The sequence below is a fragment of the Plutella xylostella genome, chromosome 18 (genome assembly GCF_932276165.1).
Source record: "Plutella xylostella chromosome 18, ilPluXylo3.1, whole genome shotgun sequence".
Lineage (NCBI taxonomy): Eukaryota > Metazoa > Arthropoda > Insecta > Lepidoptera > Plutellidae > Plutella > Plutella xylostella.
Window position 1 is genome coordinate 4,171,858 of NC_063998.1, and position 22,561 is coordinate 4,194,418.

General features: G+C 38.3%; 2 protein-coding genes across 3 annotated transcripts in view; one reads left to right on the forward strand and one right to left on the reverse strand.

The window, feature by feature from the left end:
- Positions 1-1,494: 1,494 nt before the first annotated feature.
- LOC125489908 lies at positions 1,495-2,541 on the reverse strand. Its single transcript, XM_048627494.1, has one exon. It carries the CDS (start codon positions 2,539-2,541, stop codon positions 1,495-1,497), a length of 1,047 nt encoding a protein of 348 aa, XP_048483451.1.
- Positions 2,542-3,654: 1,113 nt separating this feature from the next.
- LOC105397193 (alpha-actinin, sarcomeric) overlaps positions 3,655-22,561 on the forward strand; it is a 32,598-nt gene continuing 13,691 nt past the window's right edge. For both annotated transcript variants that reach the window (XM_038113846.2, XM_038113847.2), the window contains exon 1: positions 3,655-3,884. In XM_038113846.2, the coding sequence (XP_037969774.1) occupies positions 3,762-3,884 (123 nt within the window). In that variant the 5' untranslated portion in view covers positions 3,655-3,761. The remainder of the gene's footprint in view (positions 3,885-22,561) is intronic.

Below are 22,561 nucleotides of genomic sequence, written 5' to 3' on the forward strand. Positions count from 1 at the left end.
GACGGGAACCGGACAGTTAGTCTCAGAGCGGGGTGGTGGTCGTCTTCACGAACAAACGGCTCGGCCTTACTTACCTCACACTCACAACTCGAAATCACCAGGTCTAGCATTTTATTGTTTTTATTTAATATGTGGTTGTACTGGCCAAGACCGGTCAGGGACAATAAAGCCGACATATTATAAGTGAGCCCGTCAGCTTGTGGGTTAACAAGTACATGACTGCTAGACTGTGAAGAGCTCAGAGTCCACAGGCCATTTGAAATATTAAAGTCCCCCAGTATTAAAATAAGATCATTTGGGTAGTCCATAGCTATATTTAAAATATAATCACAAAAAGTAGCCTCAGAAGACATTTGATGGCGATTGTGTGGAAAGTAGCAAGAGTAGATCCTTAGTGAATTGGTTGTAGATGAATTGCCAAGTCGGAGGTTGACGGACGTGATGTCGGCGTCAGGCAGAACCGGGGGCGGTCGCGAGGCTCGCGAGTCTACGGAGAGGTTGCGTCTCACGGCTATGAGTGTCCCGCCCCCCAGCGTCGTCCCCGTGCCCTTATAATCACGATCCGTACGATACAAGTTATACCTACCATCGAAGATCTCAGCATCAAAAATACTATCCAACAACCAAGTCTCGGAGATACAGATTATATCGTAGTCACTGTTCAGGACGCTCCTAAAAAATACATTTGTTTTCGTTCGTAAACCACGAACGTTTTGATAAAAAACCCTAAGCATTATTAGTTAAAATGTTGGAGTGGCATTACTTAGGTATGTATATATAAGTAGAATGTAATTGAACAAGTAGTAGGTACTTAATTTGTTGGAATACTTATGTATACTCACAAGTAAATTCATCACTTTAATTCTATTCAGCAACAGAGTAAAGAAACCTGCCATAAAGGTATTTTTAACAAAAGCGTCAGAAAACACCGACAGTACATTTATTATAATATGAAAATAATTACTCAAAAGATCAGAATGATAAATAGGTAATTCATAAGAAGTTAGTTCCTTATCTCTAAAAAGTGAACACCGCATACCAAATAGGGCAGAAAATATGATATTACCCACAACGCTATCCATAATATTGTAATAATAAAGTAATTGCCAGTGGTGTACATCGCTTGGATCGTCATGCATTGACGCAGCTATAGCAATGAAAGCGTACCTATATGTTTTCTTGAAAGCAAGCAATGTATGTTTAACTTATTATTTTGTTCAAGACTGTGATTCCTATAATGCAAGCGAGAGGGATACATTATACTGCGATGACAGAGAGCGAGCGAGATGCGTGACCAAGTGACCAGCTCAGGGGCTCTCAACATTTTGGTACAGGTTTGGTGAAATAAAATGTAATCATAGTTTAATGATAGGTAAATATGAAATGAATACATATAAAATATAATAAATACGATAATAATATTTTTTAAGTATAATACATAGACTAAATTACGCATTAGAGATATTTTACGTGACGTTATTATATAGATCGTACTCATACAATTTTGTTTAACGAGTCGATAGTGCTTACGTGTATAACCGGAGAAGTAGCGTCTCGGCGCACCATAACTGTGCAGTTACGCACCCAGCAGTAGGTATATCCTTTCTGTTTCGACTTGAGCTTGGCTTGTTGAAGCAGGAACTTATTATGAGCTGATAGGTGGTCATTAATATAAATCCTGTTGTCCGAGTCCAAGATTCCGATATCACTTGCTTTGAGTGTTTTCAGTTTCTGCAGTGCCGCCATGAAATCATCCTTTTTATATCTGGCTTGCATTTTCAGGATAATCGGTTTGGGTTGTTTCTGATCAGCATCCTTCCGAACAGCGACCCGCGTAACGAAGTCAATATCGGACTCCGCGTTGAGTGTAAATCCGCTGACTGCTGCAAGTTTTTTCACCACATTAATCAGGTTCTCATTACTCTTCTGCGGGACGCCGTTAATTTGAATATTGGATCTACGACTACGAACCCATTGATCATTTCTTCTGTTATCTTCAGATATCTCCTTTAAAGTTTTTTTCAGCTCGCAGACTTCTCCTTTAAGTTGTTCCAGAGTAGATACTCGACCATCTAGTTCGCTAACTTTTGTTGTGAGTTCATCCATATTGGCTTTGAAGGTAGTTTTCATGTCGCTTATATCGCTTTTCAGCTCCTTAATGTCGCTTTGAATGGACGTCATTACAGATAGCTTCGACAGAATATCCGATATTTGGCCAGAAATCAATTCTAGGGTGGCTTCTTTTTGATTCGCTGTGGACGACGCCGACGTCTTTTTGGTTCCGACCTGCTGTTTCACCAAGCTTTGCGGTTTATCCGGCATCCGTGACTGAGCGTCATCCTCGGTGAGAGATTTAGTAGGAGTTCCTCGGCACTGAGGGCACAACCAAGCTGCACGGCCGACGGCTCCCAGTCTCTCGAAACCCCTTTCAGTGATGGTGCCACATTTGAAATGGAATTTCTTGCTGCAAGCACTGCACTGAGGTCCACAGCCAACATTCTCGGCACAGTGAGCGCATGATGTTGGTGTATGAGTTGACATGGTTGGGAAGCACTGACTGTGACTCACTGTACGGCGGAGATTGGTAACACGACTGTACCCAGCAAGGAATTGGGCGAGAATGTACTTGTAATAATGTAATTTATACGTATATTCTTAATTTAATTATACTAAAAGCTAATATTAAAATATGACAGTTTTAAGTGGTAATTTAAAAAAAATTGACTTGTCTGAACTATGAAACATGGTATAAGGACGCATTCCCGGAATGACGATTTAGACCTTTTTTGTTTAAAATCAAATAAAACTTACCATTGCGAAATAAATTAGCTGAGTGCGCTGTAATTATATGCATAGAACCTTTATTTTGAAATAAGTATTTTAGTAATATCATGTAATAAAATGAGGAAAAACTTTGTCGGAAGCATAATGCTCACCTCTCTGATTTTGACCCATACATAAGTATAACGCAAACACATTTTAGGCACAGGGCCAAGTTTAATCATGAAATTAAATCTAAAATTTTAAAAGGAGACATTTCTCTATTTCAAGGGCTCAATTTCGAATCTGCCATTGAATTAAAGGTGGCGCCCTCTAGGTTATATAAAGTCGTGAAACTCGTGAATACACATAATATTAGGACTGTAACATAAACCGACTACTGCAAGACTGCAACAAAGTATAAATCTAGCTTTACAGCATAGTGGATTATGAAGAACGGTGTTCATCATTGGTATCACTAAGTACCTTCTTGATCCAATTGGAGGTAGCAGATAGAACCTACAGTGGTCTCTGTATCTTAACTTGAAATGCCGTTATCTAAAAAATAGGCTAATAATTAAAGTCATCTTCACTAAAGTATGAACAAATCAATGTAAGTACTTAAATGAAACAAAAATATTAGCACCTTCAAAAAATCTCAACTAAACGCATTGTTTGTACTTAAATTAAAATATTAACATAGGTACTCGTCCACTGACTCTGTACTCAAGGGCCACCATTCACAATCCCCACCTGCGATCCCCACCCTACCCCAAACAACGCCGTTCCAAGCCACGCAAACCGTCCCAACAACTCCACCTACGCTTACGTAAACCGGAACGCAAGTTTCCACCTTTGGCCACGGCAGCGCTGCGTCGCGCAAGTCGCGCAACCATAGACTAATATCAGTCTACGGATAGCAGGCGCGCGGCCGGCTGCGTGCGAGCGAACTAGTGTTCGCGATACACCGGGCGAACGATCCGACGGTCAGTGCGGTGACCATGATGGACAACGGGGTGAACCACTATGACGGCCAGTACGGCGACCAGGCGTACATGGAACAGGAGGAGGAGTGGGAGCGCGAGGGACTCCTCGATCCCGCCTGGGAGAAACAACAGAAAAAGGTCAGTTCCGAAGGGACCAGGTAAACTAAACTACACACGTGAAATTGACGAATGTTGTGTTTGTTATCGCTCGTGAGCCTTATCGGAGAGTGAATCATCGGTTGTAGTTGTTATTTATTTATTTACTAGTTCGGAATGGATAGGGAAAATCGATCGGTTTAAAAGCCCGGGAAAGTTTGGCTGCGATTTAAGAGCTCGGGTAAAAGTTAACGAAACAAATTTTGACCAAGATGTGATCTTCTATATGAGCCAGGGAAATAATTCTGAACCTATGCTTTTTTCTAGTCAAAAAATAAATACACACTGGAAAATTATTGGAAAAGTATTTTTTATTAATAATTAAATTTATTGAATCAATCGTGCCCCATTAAACCACATGAAAAAGTAAGCGCGCGAATTTTCAAATTTCAAATAAATCCCGCTCATTTCCCGCGTAGAGATGAAAGTAGATCGCGGCCGTGGACACTATTAAAAGATTTCTTGGAGCTTTTAGTGCGAGCGAGACGGACGCACGTCCCGGCCCGCGCGAGGGAGCGGAGCAGAGAGAGGAGTCGAATTTCCGTTAGTCATGTCCTAAAATGGGTCCAGCGCTAGCGCCGCTGAAAGCGCGGGCGTTCGACTTTACGTCACCATGAAACCCGTATTTCAGGAAATTGCTTTTCCTGTTCCACCGACGTATTGTGCATCCTACGGCACAGGCTATTTCCGTGGGCTCGAGCCTGCTGACGAGCTCTGACGCAGCTCTGAGCTCAGCCTAAGTGGAATGTCATTAACAAAGTTACGAAAGCACTCGCCATTCGCAAAGCGCGCACGCTGAAGTCCAATTTATTTCAGCCGCGCGGCTGCTATCAGATGATCATACACACGGCGGCGTCATGCGATATACCTGCCTCCTACAGCTGATTCATCTAACAGAAGCTGGATTCTAAAAGTTTCTTTTTTGAATTCAGATGCTAAGTCGTTTAGTCCTCGTTACGAGTATATTCTCGCAATAAAATTTTACTATCACTGCGAAGTCTGCGAGGCAATATTAGATTTTTATGTAAACACCTCCGCAATGCTATAACATAATCTTACTTTCGCCTTTATGATTCTTCTACAACAATATATTGCCAAAGTGGTGTCAAATTCGATACAGAGCTTTTAAGATACACTGTAACTAACAGTACCTCTAATGCACGGAATATAAATTTAAAGTTAGTTGAAATGAAATCATCATAAAAGAGGGCCCAACATAACACATGCATGATATAACTTTGTAAGCGCTTAAAATTCCAGTAGCGATCTATGAATTTCTAATGAGAAAAAGGACAACAAAGTTAGAAACGAGGAGGCTCGTGAGTCGGATAAAGGATTACGAGCGAGCAGGCGAGCGCACAAAGGCTCTGCGGGAGCACGGAGGATGTAAACAAAGGAGGCTGCGACACCTCGGTGCATTGCCCGATCGTGTATGGTAGGTCAATGTCGCCCGACCCACTAGCGGGCACCGCGACGCTCAGCCACACATCACGATATAACACAAACAACAACCACCAATCCAGAAGTTAACCAACATCATATTGATGATACAATTATAATACATATCCGCTACAAACTTTCTTAACCGTCGAATACCTACGAAGCACTCAATAAATTAATTGACCAATAAAATGCATCAGAAATGTTTAGAGTGTCGCTAATTGAGAACAGCATTTTATCAAAAGTAAGATCAGCAAAAGTTAGAAATCGTCCGTGAAAGTGATGTCGTCTACAGAACAGGTTATTAAAATCTTCATTTACATGAAACCTTCTCCGGTAATAGAAACAGAGAGGTTTTTAAAAAAAACAATCTTAACCGTGTGCATCGAAATCCAATTTGTTGTTATTGGCAATTATTTGTATTGAGCCGTTGGGCCTATTTACAAAGTGAAAGAATGGATAACTCACGGGGCTTAAGCATTATGTAAACGATCATTGGAAAAAACAAGGGTTTCGAAAGGCGGGTATTCTGAGTGGAACTAAATGAAGCTCCAGAATAGCATTCACCTTGTCATTAAGCCGAAGAGTTATCACCTTGGCATACCTCTCGCGTAATTCCTTGTGAAGCCGAGGTTGTTGACACCATGCCGATAAGCCATGGCGTTTCCAAATCGATTTAAGGACCAATAAATGCTTTAAATTGTAATGTTATGTCTCATTTATTATCATTCGGGACGCTTTGGACTTTTCATGCTTTGAGATAATAATGATGAATAAGTGCTTAGTTTATTGGTGATAATTTTATAAAATGGATCATAATGCTTTGTAAAACATAAAAGAAGCTTATGATTTGTGACGAGTAAAATGGATGATTTGTCTAGACATTCAAATCTGTGATGATGTACGTAGGTTTAGTGACATGAATACTGTGGCGACGTCTATTTTTTCTTTGTCGTAGTTAGCTCGGCTGGCACGGAGTCAAAACCTCACTCGAAGGCTCACTTGTTTGCATCTCATCCCAGTCACGGTTTACCTTGAGAATTGTACTATTTTCTTTTTTAATAGATAAAACGGGTCACTGAATGTCTACATTTAGAACCAGAAAATATCAATTTCTATTTTTTACTTCATTGACCTAGAACTGTACCTTGTATGAATCACTTAGGGTGCTTTTGGGACAAAATAGCTTCGTTCAAAGCCAAAGGGGAAAGAATTTACAAGTGAAGTCCCCTAGGTGGTCTCACAGGAACATCGACCACATCCACAATATCCACATCCGCGGTGTCAGATGTTTGTTCGTCTGCGGCAAGCCCGGTGGCTCTATCCAATGGTTTGTTAGAAAACTAAATAAGACTCACTCTGTTTACAAACCATTTGTCACTACATCATCGACACTCAAACAACCAGTTATTTCTCGATTATTTGGCTTTGCTTCGTTGGAGAAACTTTTATCGAAGCGGTCATGCATGTTACGATCGTACAAACCAACAGTGAATCTGTTCCGACTAATAATATTAACGGCCTTGAATATTGAACTACGACACATTGAGGTTGTATGGAATACATTTACATTAACTTAATGTTCGGAGAAACTGAACTTTCTAAGCGGGTGTTATCAGCATCGCCGAACGTGGTTTGTTTGGAACCAGATTTCCGGTTCACGAGAGACATTTCATTTGGAAGGTCATAAATCGGATCTCCTTAATTCCGTAAGTAACAGCTTTGATAACTGTAGGAAACGTACGTAATATTATTTTCCTGTAAGTATAAGTTATGTTTGTAATTTTTTTGCACTTTCCCCTTTTCTTATGTATAATTTCTCTCCTCCGAGGTAGTCTGGAAGAAATTACTCTTAGTAATAAGGCCGCCAATTGTACCATCTATGTTGTGTATTTCCTCGTGTGATTTCTGTGTTTGTGTGCAATAAAAAAATATCTATCTATCTACGTACGAGTGAATGTTTAGTAAAAATTAAACAATAACAATGAGATAACTATGAGGAAATAACATAGCTATTTCTACTCGTATGTATCACGGGTCGAATGCAACGAGTCATATTTTTCCCATTGCATGGTTAATTAAGTTCGTTACATAGGTACCTACTTACAATATATGCAATATTTGTTTGATTGAATCATACTATATTTAGGTTAGGTTAATATTTAGGAAAACCATTGGTTAAATATTTGAATGACATCTTTCCATATTTAAGGAAAACTTATTTTTGTTAGGTAATGAAAGACTTGATTTTTATTTTCTTTATGATGTATTAAATTAAATTTAAACTAACAAAAACTAAACTCACATCATCAGAGGCGTTCGATAGTACCTCTTTCTTACCAAACAATTGATCAATAGATACTCGTGCTGTCTGGGTTGCGGTTACAGAGTGTATCGTTGTCGGCGAAGAGCTTTCGAGGTACACCTAACCGCAGATAAACCTTCTGAGTCACAAATGAGTGGAAATGCCACCTAATAGGTTAACTGGTTGACAAATATTTCCCGAAACCCTTCTACTTCTTACTCATAGGACCTCAATAAAAATAAAAGAGCCAACACCACACTTATGCAAGAGAGGGCCGTGGTCCACACACACGCGCCCACGCCAATAATATCATTTTAAGTGGACCGGTTCTAGCCCGTACTACACATAGATGCATGGAATTATAGACCCTGCAGTTACTTCATTATTCGTGTTATTAAGGAGCTCGTTCAACCTGATTTCTAAGTAAGAGCCTCATACTTAAATTAAATTTTAATCGTTATTTAAAATTTCTATCATGCTGCGCTTTTATACTGCTTTTGTGATACTGAGTGACAATAATTCTGATGTTATTTTAGTGATTAAACTGTTTACTTTCTATAAATACTTAACAAGTCTCAAATTACTATTACTTTTAAGTTGCTATCTATACGTATAGCTACACTAGGCTATCGGTATGGGTTCAAATTCGAATGTTTACAACATTGGAGGTAGGTGTAGCACAGATAGCGCGGGATCGCCCACTCCCTGCGCCCAGGTGCGCCGTCGTCTTGTCAATCTAGTTCGTTCGGTTCTGTCGTTACACAATTTTCTGACGTCGCTTCTACTTGTGTGCTGTCATCTAGCGAGGCAGCTTGGTCCCTTACTTTTTATTCTACTGCGAATTCTTTACCGACATTACGATGGAACTACTTACTGGTTTTTCTTGTCCATTTGTAGGATACTAACATTGCTACGAGCGCTTTGATTTCTTGAATGTATTTGAAAGTTTTCGCTTCTTGTCTAACGCGTAAGCAATAAAGCTATCGCCAAAATTCATCTATGATGATAAATCAAGCTTGATCGGGCACCAGACGGACGGCGGCTGGTCGATGCCAACACCTTCTATTTCTGACCCAGTCTTTCCGCCCACGATACATACTTACACTCACTTGTTATTATAATTAGAAATGTATGCTATTTCTGAAAGACCACTCACGAATCTCTCTGCAATTAGGTACATAGGTATAAACTTTAAAACATAAGACTAAGACTAAGAGTTTGTCACACTCTTCAAATGGTCCACAAAGAGCATATTTCAAATGGATTTATACTAGTTTTTCGATACAAGTTTTTGCACGATCAGTTGAAAAGTAGTATAACCTACCTACTGACCAAGTTTGTTGTGACTGTCAGTTATTTAGTGGAGTGCAGCAATACAACTGTCTTTGTCGCACCAACGTGACGGCTGCGCACGATAATCTGACTAGATAAATCCAGCTGCAGTCATTGCTGTAGCGGTGATAGGGGCTTTTGAAATTATTATTCATTTAGACCCCTCGGTTGAACACAATAGTATGAGGGCTGCAATTGAACCAGCTGTGCGAATTGATAATGACCTTGACAGCGCGATAAAATATTTCTGCTTTTATGGCAGATTAGAAGTTTATTTAAGTAAAATTAATTTCGCAGCATCATTAATTTGGGTTTTCCCATGTTTAAAGTTATGAATGGATGTAAATTAAGCTCTCATTGATGAGTCACTATATTTGGCCGTAGGACCATCGGTGGCTTTAAATTGCAGCCCAAATATCAAAGCACGAGAGTCACTTCACGTGGAGTGATGCATCTGAAGAGCTCTACAGAGGACACGTCCGCCTCACCACACTCAAATATCACATTCTGAGCCAAAAATATTAATTATAAATACTCATAATCGTCACTGAGATAATATTTTCATATCATTCAACGATAATTTTGTAGCAAGGTATTTCAGGAAATAAACAACAAGCGCTGATACTGAAAAGTAAGATAAAAACTTTCATTTATCTAATATCCGTCTTTAAGATCGCTGATAATGGTTACAAAATAATTAAACTGTGTATTTAGGATTACTTTAATGTTGTATTTGCATAGTACAGTTAATTATCCTTTGGCATTATTAATGATCTTGCATTAAATAATATGTTTACATTTAAAGTATCCTTAAAATGCTAGTGGTAGGCAGGTTATGTTCACTACCATTATCCATTATCTTCATGGTCTGCTTTTGTATTTAAATCACTGGGTATCTACCAGTTTTAACAACATACTATTCCATAGACTTTCACAAGAGCGACCTTCATTTCCAAATAACACATTATTATTTTGGTCTTCATTCAAAGATCCTAAGATACGATAGCCTTTATTATCTGTTCGTGCTTTATCTTTTATCTGCATTAATAATCTATATTATGCATGTCTGACGTTACTTATTGTCTTATCGTGTATAATCTGTTAGTATAATAAGAAATTATGGAATTCATCTGATGATCAACACAATGCATTGATTTGATATTCTATGGACGCTATGGGATCTGATCTAAGATTAGTTGAAACACAATCTACCCAAGTTTTTTGTAATTTCTTATTATTTACCCCTGGAACGATCACGGGTTTTTTTCGTATGTGAGCTAGGATTCTACGTAAATAATATCTAGGCTTTACTATTTAATATAAACTAGTAGCAATAGCAATAGGCCGATACTATCGTCTCACTTCTTATTGACAGTAAGTAGGTACTACGAGTTACGACAACAGTTACTGAGAGTAATTATTTCAATAAATAGTCTTACTTTTTTCTGCTTAGTTAAAACAGAAATACCAGCAGTAAATGTTATGGCTAACTTCCAAACACGAGAATCATTTGAGTGGGTAGGCGGAGCTGTTGGCTCACCACTAACAAGTGTATTGTTTACTCACTCTACCATTTAACACCTTCGGATTGTCGTTTAGTCATAAAATAAATACTGTGCAGACCAAATACTTAGGTATACAACATTTCAAAATACTAACACTTTTCATTCCTTATGTTTTTCTGAAAGTACTGGGAAATTAGGCTTAGGTACCTCACTAGGTACATTAACAATATCAACGATGTAAGTTTTTCTGTTTCCATGATTTACTTTACTGCGGTCTAAGTTGGTACCTATAGTTATGTTTCTATGTCTTTTGCTGCCCTAGAAGGAATACGATATGGCTGCATTCTAAAGCGTTAATTTTGTCCTTTCTATTTAGCCGACACCTCGATGTAAGCGACACCGAGCTCGGTTCGACAACAAAACCTTTTGAATGACAACACGTAGGAAGAGCCATTCATAATACAGTAACTGACTACGCATTGTAGCCAAGCCTTCGAAACTGACCACGCTCTTTTGTCTCTTTTTACTTTTTTAAGTCGTTCTGTTGTTGAAATTTGAGTAAAATGTAAACCACAGAAAATAAAAGCCAGCGTAGAATGTAGGCCCTTTTGTCGCTTTGTCCAGTTTTTAACCATCTTAACTAGATTTAACATTAGATGCATATTTCATTCTGATTATTTATAAGGTATGAGTCATGAAAGTTATTGAAAATACCTGCTTACCGTAAGGGGAAAACTGTTATAATTTCCTAGGTCTAATGTTTGTCAATATTATTAAGGAAGTCCAATGGAGTCACAACAAACACTGAGTAAAATATCTGTTCACATTCAATAACGGCAATCCAACACGAGCGATTATTTTTTTAACTTGTTGTGGATTTTTATGCCTAGCTAACTATTCGATTGATTAATGTATCTATCAGACCTATAGATTTAATAGATAGGTTATCTACTATAGATTTAATAAGTAGTGATTCTGGACGCGCCAATTTCTTACTATTAAAAATATGGACTTTGATGCTAGCATCGAAAATGCTGTCACATTTTACCAAAACAACTGTGCATTCAAAAGTTTCTAGGCTAATGCTAAGATATGTGTGATAAAAGCAAAAATAATCGATGTATTGTCGAGAGTTTTTGAGACAAGTGAGTTGGAACAAACACATTGAGATGGAGAATGGATTGTCATTGTTGTACATGGAGTGGAACGATGCTGATGCCCTCCGACTGACGGCGGGCTGAGACACTGACACTACACAACTAACGGTATATTCAAAAACAAATCTCCATCCTTGAATGATGTTAGAAGAATTTTGTGATTTGCAAAGCATTGAAGCTGAACGACTTATCTTCAGAGCAGTTATAAGATGCATCATTTTATGAATGAACATATGGGCCAGATTCCAGGTGTTAAACCCCAAAATTTTACTATTATCTTAATAATATCGGATTTTACCAAATTAAAAACAAACAATCACTAGAACCGTACAGTTTCCAATGACAAGCAAAGAATTGCCTTACTTCAACATTAAATGAGGTCAACTCGAACAGACCTGCAGACATTTTATTGAACTCTGAAGACCGTAATAAAATATCATTAGCATTTCATTCAGAAGCAAAAGTGAAACTTTGACTAGTTCCAATGAAATATGAGTACGAGGTGGCTTTCCAAGTCATCTTCACACGGCAGCCGCATGGTAAAAGCGAAAACACAATGGTGGATTGTGGGATTTAATTACAACAAAAAGCGTAACTGCTGTAATTTGTGAATTTAGCTTGAAAAACATAAACGTGCTAATGTCTAGCTAGAACGAGCCTGCGACGAGAGCTGGTGGTTCGGTACATTCTTCATCAACGGCCTCTAACCAATGGTGAACATTTGTGGAAGACTATATGGACTGCTGATCATATAGATCATAGCCGTATCCTCAAAGATTGGGGATGTTTCTGTGTTCCTAAACTGCTAACCAATATTCGGGTCCAGAAGTTTAATCGTCTGTAGCGTCAGTGGAAACCTTATACTTAAGTATATGACAGGCAGACTTGCAGATCCAAAACTCATAATCTTCACTGTTTCCACAGAATTGCATCACTCAGCCTAAATCCCGTATTGAGCACTTAAAACCCGAAAACAGCTTGAAGACTTCGTCGATAAGGAAGCTGGTAGATTATTTATAGTGTTGGTTCTATTGATGGAACTGGGTCGGTCGGTATTTCGGAGCTGCCGAGAGGCGCGTGGCGGAGTCGAACCATGGTGACGTGGACTAGTTTCTAACGCCTCATTAATAAAGTCTTGACGGCTTGGATAAGTTTAGCAGCGAATTGTTCATCTAACTATAGTCAGTGTTACAATAGTAATTCACAATAAGTCATTGTCGTTTTTTTAACGCAACCAGCCATTCTTGTTGGCAGCGTCTCTTGTTAGTTGTGTGTTGTGTTTAGCTCACGTAATATTTTTGTTTACGGAGTCATAAATAAATAACAATTTCTTTGAGACATAATACCAGCTAGGAAGTAGTAGCCAGAGTTAAAAGTTAAATTTTTAAAAAAACAAGTGGAGAAGCGAAGTCGCCCACATAGCTTGTGTTATTTATATAGGCAAGTATCATATATAATCAAATATTTCATATCTCACTCATCTGTTACCATGGAGGAGATATTTTTATCGCGGCCGATATATTAAGAGTCACCGTCATTGGTGGGACGTTTGTTATTTTAACACATTCCGGGATCGTTCAGTACGAATCTTGGCGGAAAACACGCATCGGGTGCGAACCTTGCTCGCCATGTTCAATGATAAATTATAACCCAGTTTAAAATTTACCTACATGTTTATGATTATAGCTCTTGAGTTATGAAGTTAATGGTTATCCTCTTGTTTCCAGGTATGTCCAGATGACGAATAAAGCTCAGCGAACCTTGAATTCTACTGAGAAAAGTGAGTGTTATGATGTGAGCATAATCAATTAACACGTCAGTATAAATTGAATCCGTATCCTTATACTTGGGTACCTACATTGCTTTATAACATTGTATGACCCCGTTTTCGTCATACATTTAGGATTGGCATTCGTCACTCCGCCACCGCCGCCGCCGACTCATTATTTGCACGCCTTCAGTTTTGCGACACTCTGTATGCTAACAAGCCAAGCCCTTCACCAAACCCACAATAAGTATTTAGGTAGGTTAAAATGGCAGACACACTTTAAACAAGTGTCTAAAAGTAATTATTATCTGGGTACTTATGTGAAACCAACTTCTATCCTATGAGCACATTGCAATATCAACTACCGATCGATGTATAAGTAAACATATTGTTTATGTTTTTTTGGCAGCCCTCCCTAATATTTATATGTATTACTTATTATATAACGTTGTCAATTAAGTATTTATGGGTTGATTGATTGTGGACACATCAAATATCTACAAGTGCAATTGTTTTTAATTAATGATGCAGAAGACACTTTAATCAATCGGCGCCATACATTGTGCTTTATTTTTATATATGTATTTATTTTAATTTTAATATATCATTCATTAAAATATGTATAGTATTCATCTACTTACTTATAATTAAACAGATGATAATGAAAGGAGAAGTTCTGAAGTATATGTACATACCTATATTGATCAAGTGCCTATCTCTAGGTCCTAAAAAGTATAACTTTACACTAATGCGTACTACTTAAATTAAGTACAGTTATTTTCGTTGACTACTAACATGGCAAATTAATAATGATTTTTTATAGATATAATCTTTATTATTTACTTAGTAAAAAAGTTTTATAAAACTTTAGTAGACCATACATGATGGGCACATTATTTTTAATGGCCCCTTTAATTCAAGGTACAGTTAAATAATTAGTATTCATAGCTGCGGCTTAGATATACCACTGGTAATTGATCGATGCCCATACTAAGATATGTTTATAACTTGTCATTATCATAATAACAATATAATGAATAAATAGAAACCGTTATATTTCCGCCTACCTTGCACGGAAGCGTAGGATATGTCATCCGATAAAGTAATCAAATAATTAATTAATATACACATTTGTTTGTTTGTCTTTGTACCAATAAAATTAATATCAATATGGGTTACATTTCTCTGCCTTTGGAAAGTAGGTACACACTTAAATTGTCCCCCATTATTTATAAATATGTCAGAGTAAATTGAATAGATAATACAAGTAACATTAACAACATATACTAAGAAGTAGCAATTAACCTCTACTCTAACTCATGCAGTCACTGTGTTGAGAGAAGTTTAGATTTCTTTGACCCTAGAGCTGAACTTGATCATACTTATACGGCCAGTGCCTAGGTATAGTACGACACGATTCTAAGTGAGGTTTAAAAGAAAAACTGTTTTTAAATACAAAACAGTACCTATTGGTTTCCTTAAGAAAAACAACGCACTAAAACTAAATTCGTTCTTTAGAGATTTTGTTGGATGTTAATTAAAAGTTTTTTTCATACTAACATAAAACCTTAAATTGAAAAATAAAAGTTTAAAATGGTTGTACCTAATAAGTACGTTTCTGTTAGAAACTTAAGAGTTTTTGTTTTAAGTCCTTTAGGTTAAGGGTCCGCAATAGGCAATCGAGGGTTGGCATTGTCATAGAATTATGTAGTAAATGATGCTCTACAGCCTTGAAAAAAATCACACAGGTAGCCGAAGAGTCTAGCTAGGTGCTGAATCATTCGAATTTAAGTAAATGCTTATGGATAACTGTAAATTAATTACGAAAAACCAGTAAATCACACTCCCGTATTGTAACAACTGTGTCGTAATTATCAAGAATTTTCATATGATTCTTATCAAATTATAAAGATAAATGCTTGGACTAGGCGCTAAATACCTTGTTTTTTAATAAATACTCACCTATTTTGTGTAAATTAATCCCAAACTTGAGCAATTTTTTTCCCTCAAATCTTCATACAAATATCTATGGCGGCTTTCTGTGTTTTAAAATCATAAACACAAGCGACGTTTGACTCAGTCGGCCGGTGGCCTCCAAAGAAGGGTCACGTCGGTTTAGGCGGCACTGACAGCTCGCGATCTAATTGTGTACAGACACAAAATTACTGCACATTGGTTGTCATTGCACTTTTTCAACTTTTATGACACCAACATAATTTGATTTGAAATTGAGGAAGCATAATTCTTATACTATATTCAATAAATTAAATGATAATGTTTTTTATTAGTTAAGTCCATGGTACTTCTTGATTAAATTATAATTATTAATGCCTAACTAAAACTCACTAATATAAAATTAAAATTAAACTAAAAAGAAGATGCTGGCCAGATCGCTGCCACTGTCGGGTGGGGTACCCAAGACGCTGGCCGCGTTACCCCGCTATATAGCGATGCTTAGCCTTTGTGATAGGTAAGTGCCAGCCCTAGGGTCCCTTGAGACTTCTATTAGTCTGCTGCTGATGTCTTTAAAAAGCTGACGTGCCTCCCCACGGCCCTGGGAAGAGGAGCAGGAATATAGTGAATGGATCTAAGTGATGACAATACGTAGGAAGATTAGGTTAGGATTCAAAAACACAGTCTCATGGTGCTGGTTGAGGCATGGTCTCGTGAGGATCTGATGAGGGCAGTAACACGGAGGTGACTGAATTTTATTTCAAAGATTTAATAGCTAAAAGCATCGAGTTTGGGCGCGGTGGTAGCTCAGTCGGGTAAGCGCCCGCTTCTCACGCAAGAGATGCGGGTTCGAATCACGGCGCTGACATGTACCAATGAGTTCTTTTAACTTAAGTACAATGTATACCATCGCTCTAACGGTGAAGGAAAACATCGTGAGGAAACCTGCATATCTAGATTTAGCACATCTAGATATGTGAACCCACCAACCCGCAGTGGACCAGCGTGGTGGGAAATGGTTCAAGCTTAGGAAGGCAGTTTAGACCTTGGGGATATGCACAAAGGTTCCACTTGAGAGAGCCAGGTGCAGGTACTTACACCCCCACAGAGAATAGAATAGAATCGAGTTTGGGCTATTAAGTATGTTTTTCAAAGAGAGAGAGAAAGATATTTTAGGTTTCCTCTGGATTAGTTAGGTTTACTGGGTTTACTAAATTCATTCGTAACGTAAAATTGTCAATGACGGAATTTCTTCTATAGACAGTAGCCACTAATAAAAACAACGATATATGGCGTGATATGCAAAAGTACCTATCTAGTCAACCTGCCACGGGGTGACTTCGGTGGGTAACTCAGAATAATACTAATTATATGTTATTGCATCAATAATAAAAAAATCAAGAAAATATTCAAAGTTTCCATCCTCGCTTTTCACGCACACAAATCACAAACTCATGCCTTGTTCTAGGAGCAGGGTCTACCCTGGTGCATTTCCATGACCACTTTTCATTAGCGTCCCACCGGTTTCGATGCTCAGCGGAATAGCACCATTAACCATTATTATTCTGAGATATCATCACTTCTTATTCTGAGTTACCCAACATAAAATCACGCCATCTATTGAAATCATTTTTTAAATTAGGATTTGTCTATGGTGTGGTCCCCAAATTTAAGGGTTAAAGCCAAATAATTATATTTTAACCTTTTTTTATACCTATTATATTAAAAGACCTATTCAACGATACCCTACCTACACCATCAAAATAACCGGAAAAAATATCAACCCCAATTTTTTTTGGGTACTCCTCATATCTATGCGAAATATCAGCTTGATATCTTTACCCGTTTCTGAGAAAAAGGGCAGTGACAGACAGTCAGTCAGACAGACGGACAACAAAGAGATCTTATAACGGTTGCTTTTTTCCTTTTGAGGTACGAAACTCTAAAAATATGAAAAAATATTATTCTGCCACCAAAAAATATACTTACAAACATACATTCATACAATCAAAAAACATTACTCTCCTCCTTCGGCAGTCGGGTTAAAACAAGTGAAACTGATTCTGAACTTTTGTTCTACGAGTTTTAAAAATTAACCAAAAAAAACCTTTATCATAGAAACTTTGTTGACACGTGACTTTTTACCATGGAAAACGAATTTTTTTTTTTCGCGTTTTTGCAAAACTCGTAGAACTAAAGTTGTTCAGAATGACCCCTTGAGTCATCCCCTTTCGGCTTAATATACCCTTAGTATAACTTATTATCTACACTTTAATACCTGTAGTTACCTTTCTACAAGTAAATACCACATTTGTTTAGAAATCTAATCGGGTTCCGAGTATGGAGAAAAGTGGCACCCCTATTAATTTCTACTCTTTCCTGGTGCTTACCAGTGTAATTAAAAATTAAACTTACCCTCAAATCACTACTTGAAAATAATTGTCAATAAAGTTGGCGAGTAAAAGTTTATCGACCCACTGTGCAAACTTACATGTGTGCGTGTCACTGCGTGTGCTGTGTGAAGAGCATTGAAAACCCAAAATTGGCGCGGCACGTCACCCTGTACGGGCCCTTAAACGGAACCTTTGAGTCGTGTGGCACCATAGTAAATGTATCTTATCCTAACCCGACTTGATGAACTTGTGACGTTACAACCTTTGACCCTGTGACCTGTAAGAGTTTCCAATACAAAAGTACCGTCCCAACTGTACTTAGCACTATCTCTCCTAATAATATAGGTACTTACAGGGTTTGCTATAGTGGTAAGTACAGCAAGTTGTTCAGAATGACCCCCTGAGTCACCCTCTTTCGGCTTACTACGAGTACCACTTTTGCAAAACCCTGTATGTAAATGGGGTAAACCTGCGTATGTAAATGGGCGTGAAGTAAAAGTTAGTTAATAAAGTAATCATTATGTTAGGGTAGTAAACTCTGGATCTCGAAAACTGCTTAAACAAATACATATTTAAATTGGTGGTTGGTTTTTATACATCTAAAGTTGACTTAATGCTAACAATCGATCGATTCCTCGCGAGCAACCAAATCGACTCAAGCCTTGACGGCGCAAACATACATTAATACAAGTAAAATTATGAATAGAAATAATAAAAATGATATGTCATTTAAAAGCTTAAGATGTCAGCTTTAATTTGATATCATTATTATTGAAATCCATTCATCATTTTTGAAATAAATGATGTCTGAACGCAATTGTAGGAAAAACGGGAATTTAGGAAAAAAGGGTATGGGTATCGTATTATACAAATTAAACAAAAAATGTTAAGATAAAAATTTATTTATTTAAATCAATACTTTGTATTGCCCCCTCTTGCCCTAATTACAGCCTGCAGCCTGTTTCTCATAGACCTTATCAACTTTTTGACAGTTTCCTGAGGAATGCCGTCCCACTCCTCTAATAAAGCTGTCTTCAGCTCGTCCACGCTTGCAGGGACTGGATTCCTGGCCCGAACTCTTCTTTTGAGCTCGTCCCATAAGTGTTCGATGGGATTCAGGTCAGGACTGAGCGCAGGCCAGTCCATCGTGCGCAATTCCTTCTCTCTCAGAAACTGCCGACTGACTCGTGCCGTGTGGCAGCGGGCATTGTCGTGCATTAGCACGAAGTCTTCACCGACAAATTCTGCATAGGGCACAACATGACCGAGTAGAATGTCGGTGATGTACCGATCAGCTGTTAACCCGCCTCCTCGGCCGCCTCCAGGCACGAAAACAAGTGCGGTTTTTCCCTCTAGAGAAATACCAGCCCACATCATGCAGGAACCGCCGCCATATGCTACTGTTTCAGCGAAACAACATTGGGCAAATCGTTCCCCCGGACGCCGGTAGACCCGGCCTCTCCTGTCACTGCCATGCAGACACACTCTGCACTCATCAGTAAACAGGACCGACCGCCATTGCGCAATGCTCCAATCGAGATGCTCTCGAGCAAACTGAAGACGCGCTTGTCGGTGGCCTGCAGTCAATTTGGGGCCTGATGCAGGTCTTTTTGGTGTCAAGTTGGCTTCCTTCAAGCGTCTTCTCACTGTCCACTCGCTGACAGCCACTTGTCGTACACGTCTCAGTTCTTGCTGCACATCAACGCCCGTAAGGTGTCGATTGCGCAGCGAGGTTGAGACAATGAAGCGGTCGTCTCTCTCTGAAGTGCAGCGGTGGCGGCCCGTTCTTGGTCTTCGATTGAAGGCACCAGTCTCTTGGAACCGTCTGTATACTCGGGATACAGCAGACTGGCTCAAGTGGAGCTGGGCAGCGACTGCTCGCTGACTTAACCCTTGTTGCAGCAAGGCAACAACTTGAGCAGCTTCTTCTGGTGTGGTATCCATGGGTTTGCGAAAACAAGGAATACAATGCAACGAGATGTGTACCGGTCAACTTGCAACAAGCGACTGATAAGGTACACCGGATGTGGAAAGGTTTTATAGCGGGATCAGGTAGCGCAAGGCGTGGATTCCTAATGAGGTAATTAACACTGACGGGCAATTAAAATGCGTCATTAAATCTGCGCTTAGTTTTTTTTTATGGTATTGATCTTAATTGAAAGCCTAATTCTTCAGCTTTCGAATGACATATCACTTTTATATTTACCATTTATCGTTTTAGGAAAATCAATGTATATGTGCGCCGTGAAGGCTTGAGTCGATTTGGTTGCTCGCGAGTGTATTTCTGATTGAAATCAATCACGAATAAAAAGCACAGGCGAGGCTTATGATGTAACTAATATACCTACGGGGGTCGCAGGCGTTGATATTTATATTATGTTTACTTACTCAATTTATACATACGTATAGTAATAACGCATTCCCGTCTTATTACTCAACAAATTAAATGGTAGCTAATTGGGCGTGCGAAGTTTTTGGCCACCCGCCATATTGTCACACCACCTTGAAATGCATTTCATTATTATATTGTATATTCGCTGCTACATTTACCTATGTACCATCATGTAGATCTCCTGTTCATATACATAGCCATGACGTACATGACATGCATTGGAAAAATGGAGATTTTCTAGCAATTTGAAGATTGAAATTAATGTTAACTTCTAACGCAAGGAAAATAGAATAATAATATAATATAAAAATATGTGGGGACATCTCACACACGGCCATCCGACCCCAAGCTAGGCAGAGCCTGTGTTATGGGTATCGGACAGCTGATATATCTACACAAATACATAGATAGATACATATTAAATATAAATATCAACACTCAAGACCCGAGTACAAATATCTGTCTTTAAACAAATATCTGCGCCGAATCTATCTAGAATGATGGTCTTTGAACTTAAAAGTCTTTAGTTAGCTTATTAAAGGTAAGTGTTATAATCATTCAAGTGGGTGTAACCATTGTTATTCTCTGTTTGGTTACTTATTAACGTCACATAACTTTTTCAAGTGGGTATAACCTGAAATCATTTTAGGCTAAACCAACTAAGAATTCGTGTTATTATTTTATTAAAGCTAAGTTCTTTGCAACTGTGTTAACAAACCAAACCATAATATCTATAATCAAAAGAATTAATTAGCTATAAATTACTTAACAACCTCATTATGCAAAGATATTTTAAATGAGAAAATCCTTGGTAAATTATATTTTCAACAAATTAAGTTTAAACTAGTAAATCACAGTCAAACTTTCTTTTGACTCAATCACAATTTTTAGATGAAAGTTGCGTTAGTTTATTGATTGAACTTTTCAAAGGAATTAAGCACTAAAATGTGCTACAGGTTGCAACATTTCTGTCTTAAAAACGTTTTTAATTTCCTTATATTCTTCTTCTTCTTCTTCTTCTTCTTCCTTGCCTTATCCTTATTTAGGGTCGGCTTTGTTGGTCCTTATATTATGATCTTAAAAGGTAGGAAGATTTATCTAAGCTGCAGTAGGTAATCGGACTAAACATGTAAGAAACTATAAGTGCTATACGCAAAGAACCAAGTTGTTCAAACATTTACCTATGGACTAAGCAGAACTATATTATGTACAAATACATATGTGTGTACGTACGTACTATAGGACCATTCCGTCAACAAGATGATTGCCATAACCGCTTTCAATGAGCTCAATAGCTTCCCGTGTTTGACCCATGCCTTTCCAATATAGCAAACTAGACTACTTACGTATCTAAAATAAAAACTGTAAAAATTATTTGAAAACGACGACGTAGACTTTGAAAACCTATGAATGTTGCGTTGAAAGCTGAAACAAAAAAAAAGCTTACAAAGCTATTCACAAGCCCGTTTTACTCCAGTGACCTTTCAATCTTTCCTCAAGGTATTTAGCAGATGTTCACACATCCGCGCATTTGTGAAGAGCTGTACTATACATACGCGCGCCGCCCGCAGTTGTACACCTGTGATCCTTAATATAGATCTGCACTGGCCGTGGATCTACGCAAGGTGCTGGATATTCTCTAACTAGGCCACTGTCTCAGGGACATCGCGCATGGTCACCTATGAATACTGCACTCACTACTCTATTATTTAATATCTCTCTCACGCCACCACCCGTGAAATATCGTGGACGACACACGGCCGCAAATCAAAGACATTTAAACGGCTACGACTGATTTACAACTCTAGATTTATGACGTTATAAAATATTGATGATCCGGCAAATGCTTTTAGGTACAGCGTTTAACTTTCTTTTATGGGATTTTGGCGCAACTGGTTGTCGTGGAGGAGGCAATTAGATGCTGTCACGAGGAATGATGATGTATGGCATCGTAACTCAGCATAATACACATTCGCCGCTTCACCTGGGTTTTGTAGGTCATGTTGCTATGTTGTGCCGTGTCGTGTGCCAAGAATCAAACTCCGCCGATGATTCATATATGCAGCGAACTCAAAACGCAACGGAGTGAATGTAATGTCCGCATTTTATGCAAGATTTTCAATGGTCGTCAATCGTCACTTTGTGAATCTTGTGATCAAACTGTGTTGATGTTTGTCGGCCATCCCCATCACACAGATGGCAGGTAAACATTTTTTTCGCATTCCTGCTAGAATGTGAAGGTGCGGTGTATAAAAAGGCCAAGTTGCACAGTTTGTCGGCACTCATTAAAATTGCAACGGTGCATTTGCCATTGTTTAAAACTGGCATTCCGCATACCCATAATAACTCTACTTACTAAGGTAAGTATATCTAAGAGTCATATTTCTTAGATACGAATAAAAATAACTGCTATA

Excerpts from the sequence above, each read along its gene's own strand:
- LOC125489908 (XM_048627494.1), bottom strand. The coding sequence starts at position 2,541 with ATGTCAACTCATACACCAACATCATGCGCTCACTGTGCCGAGAATGTT.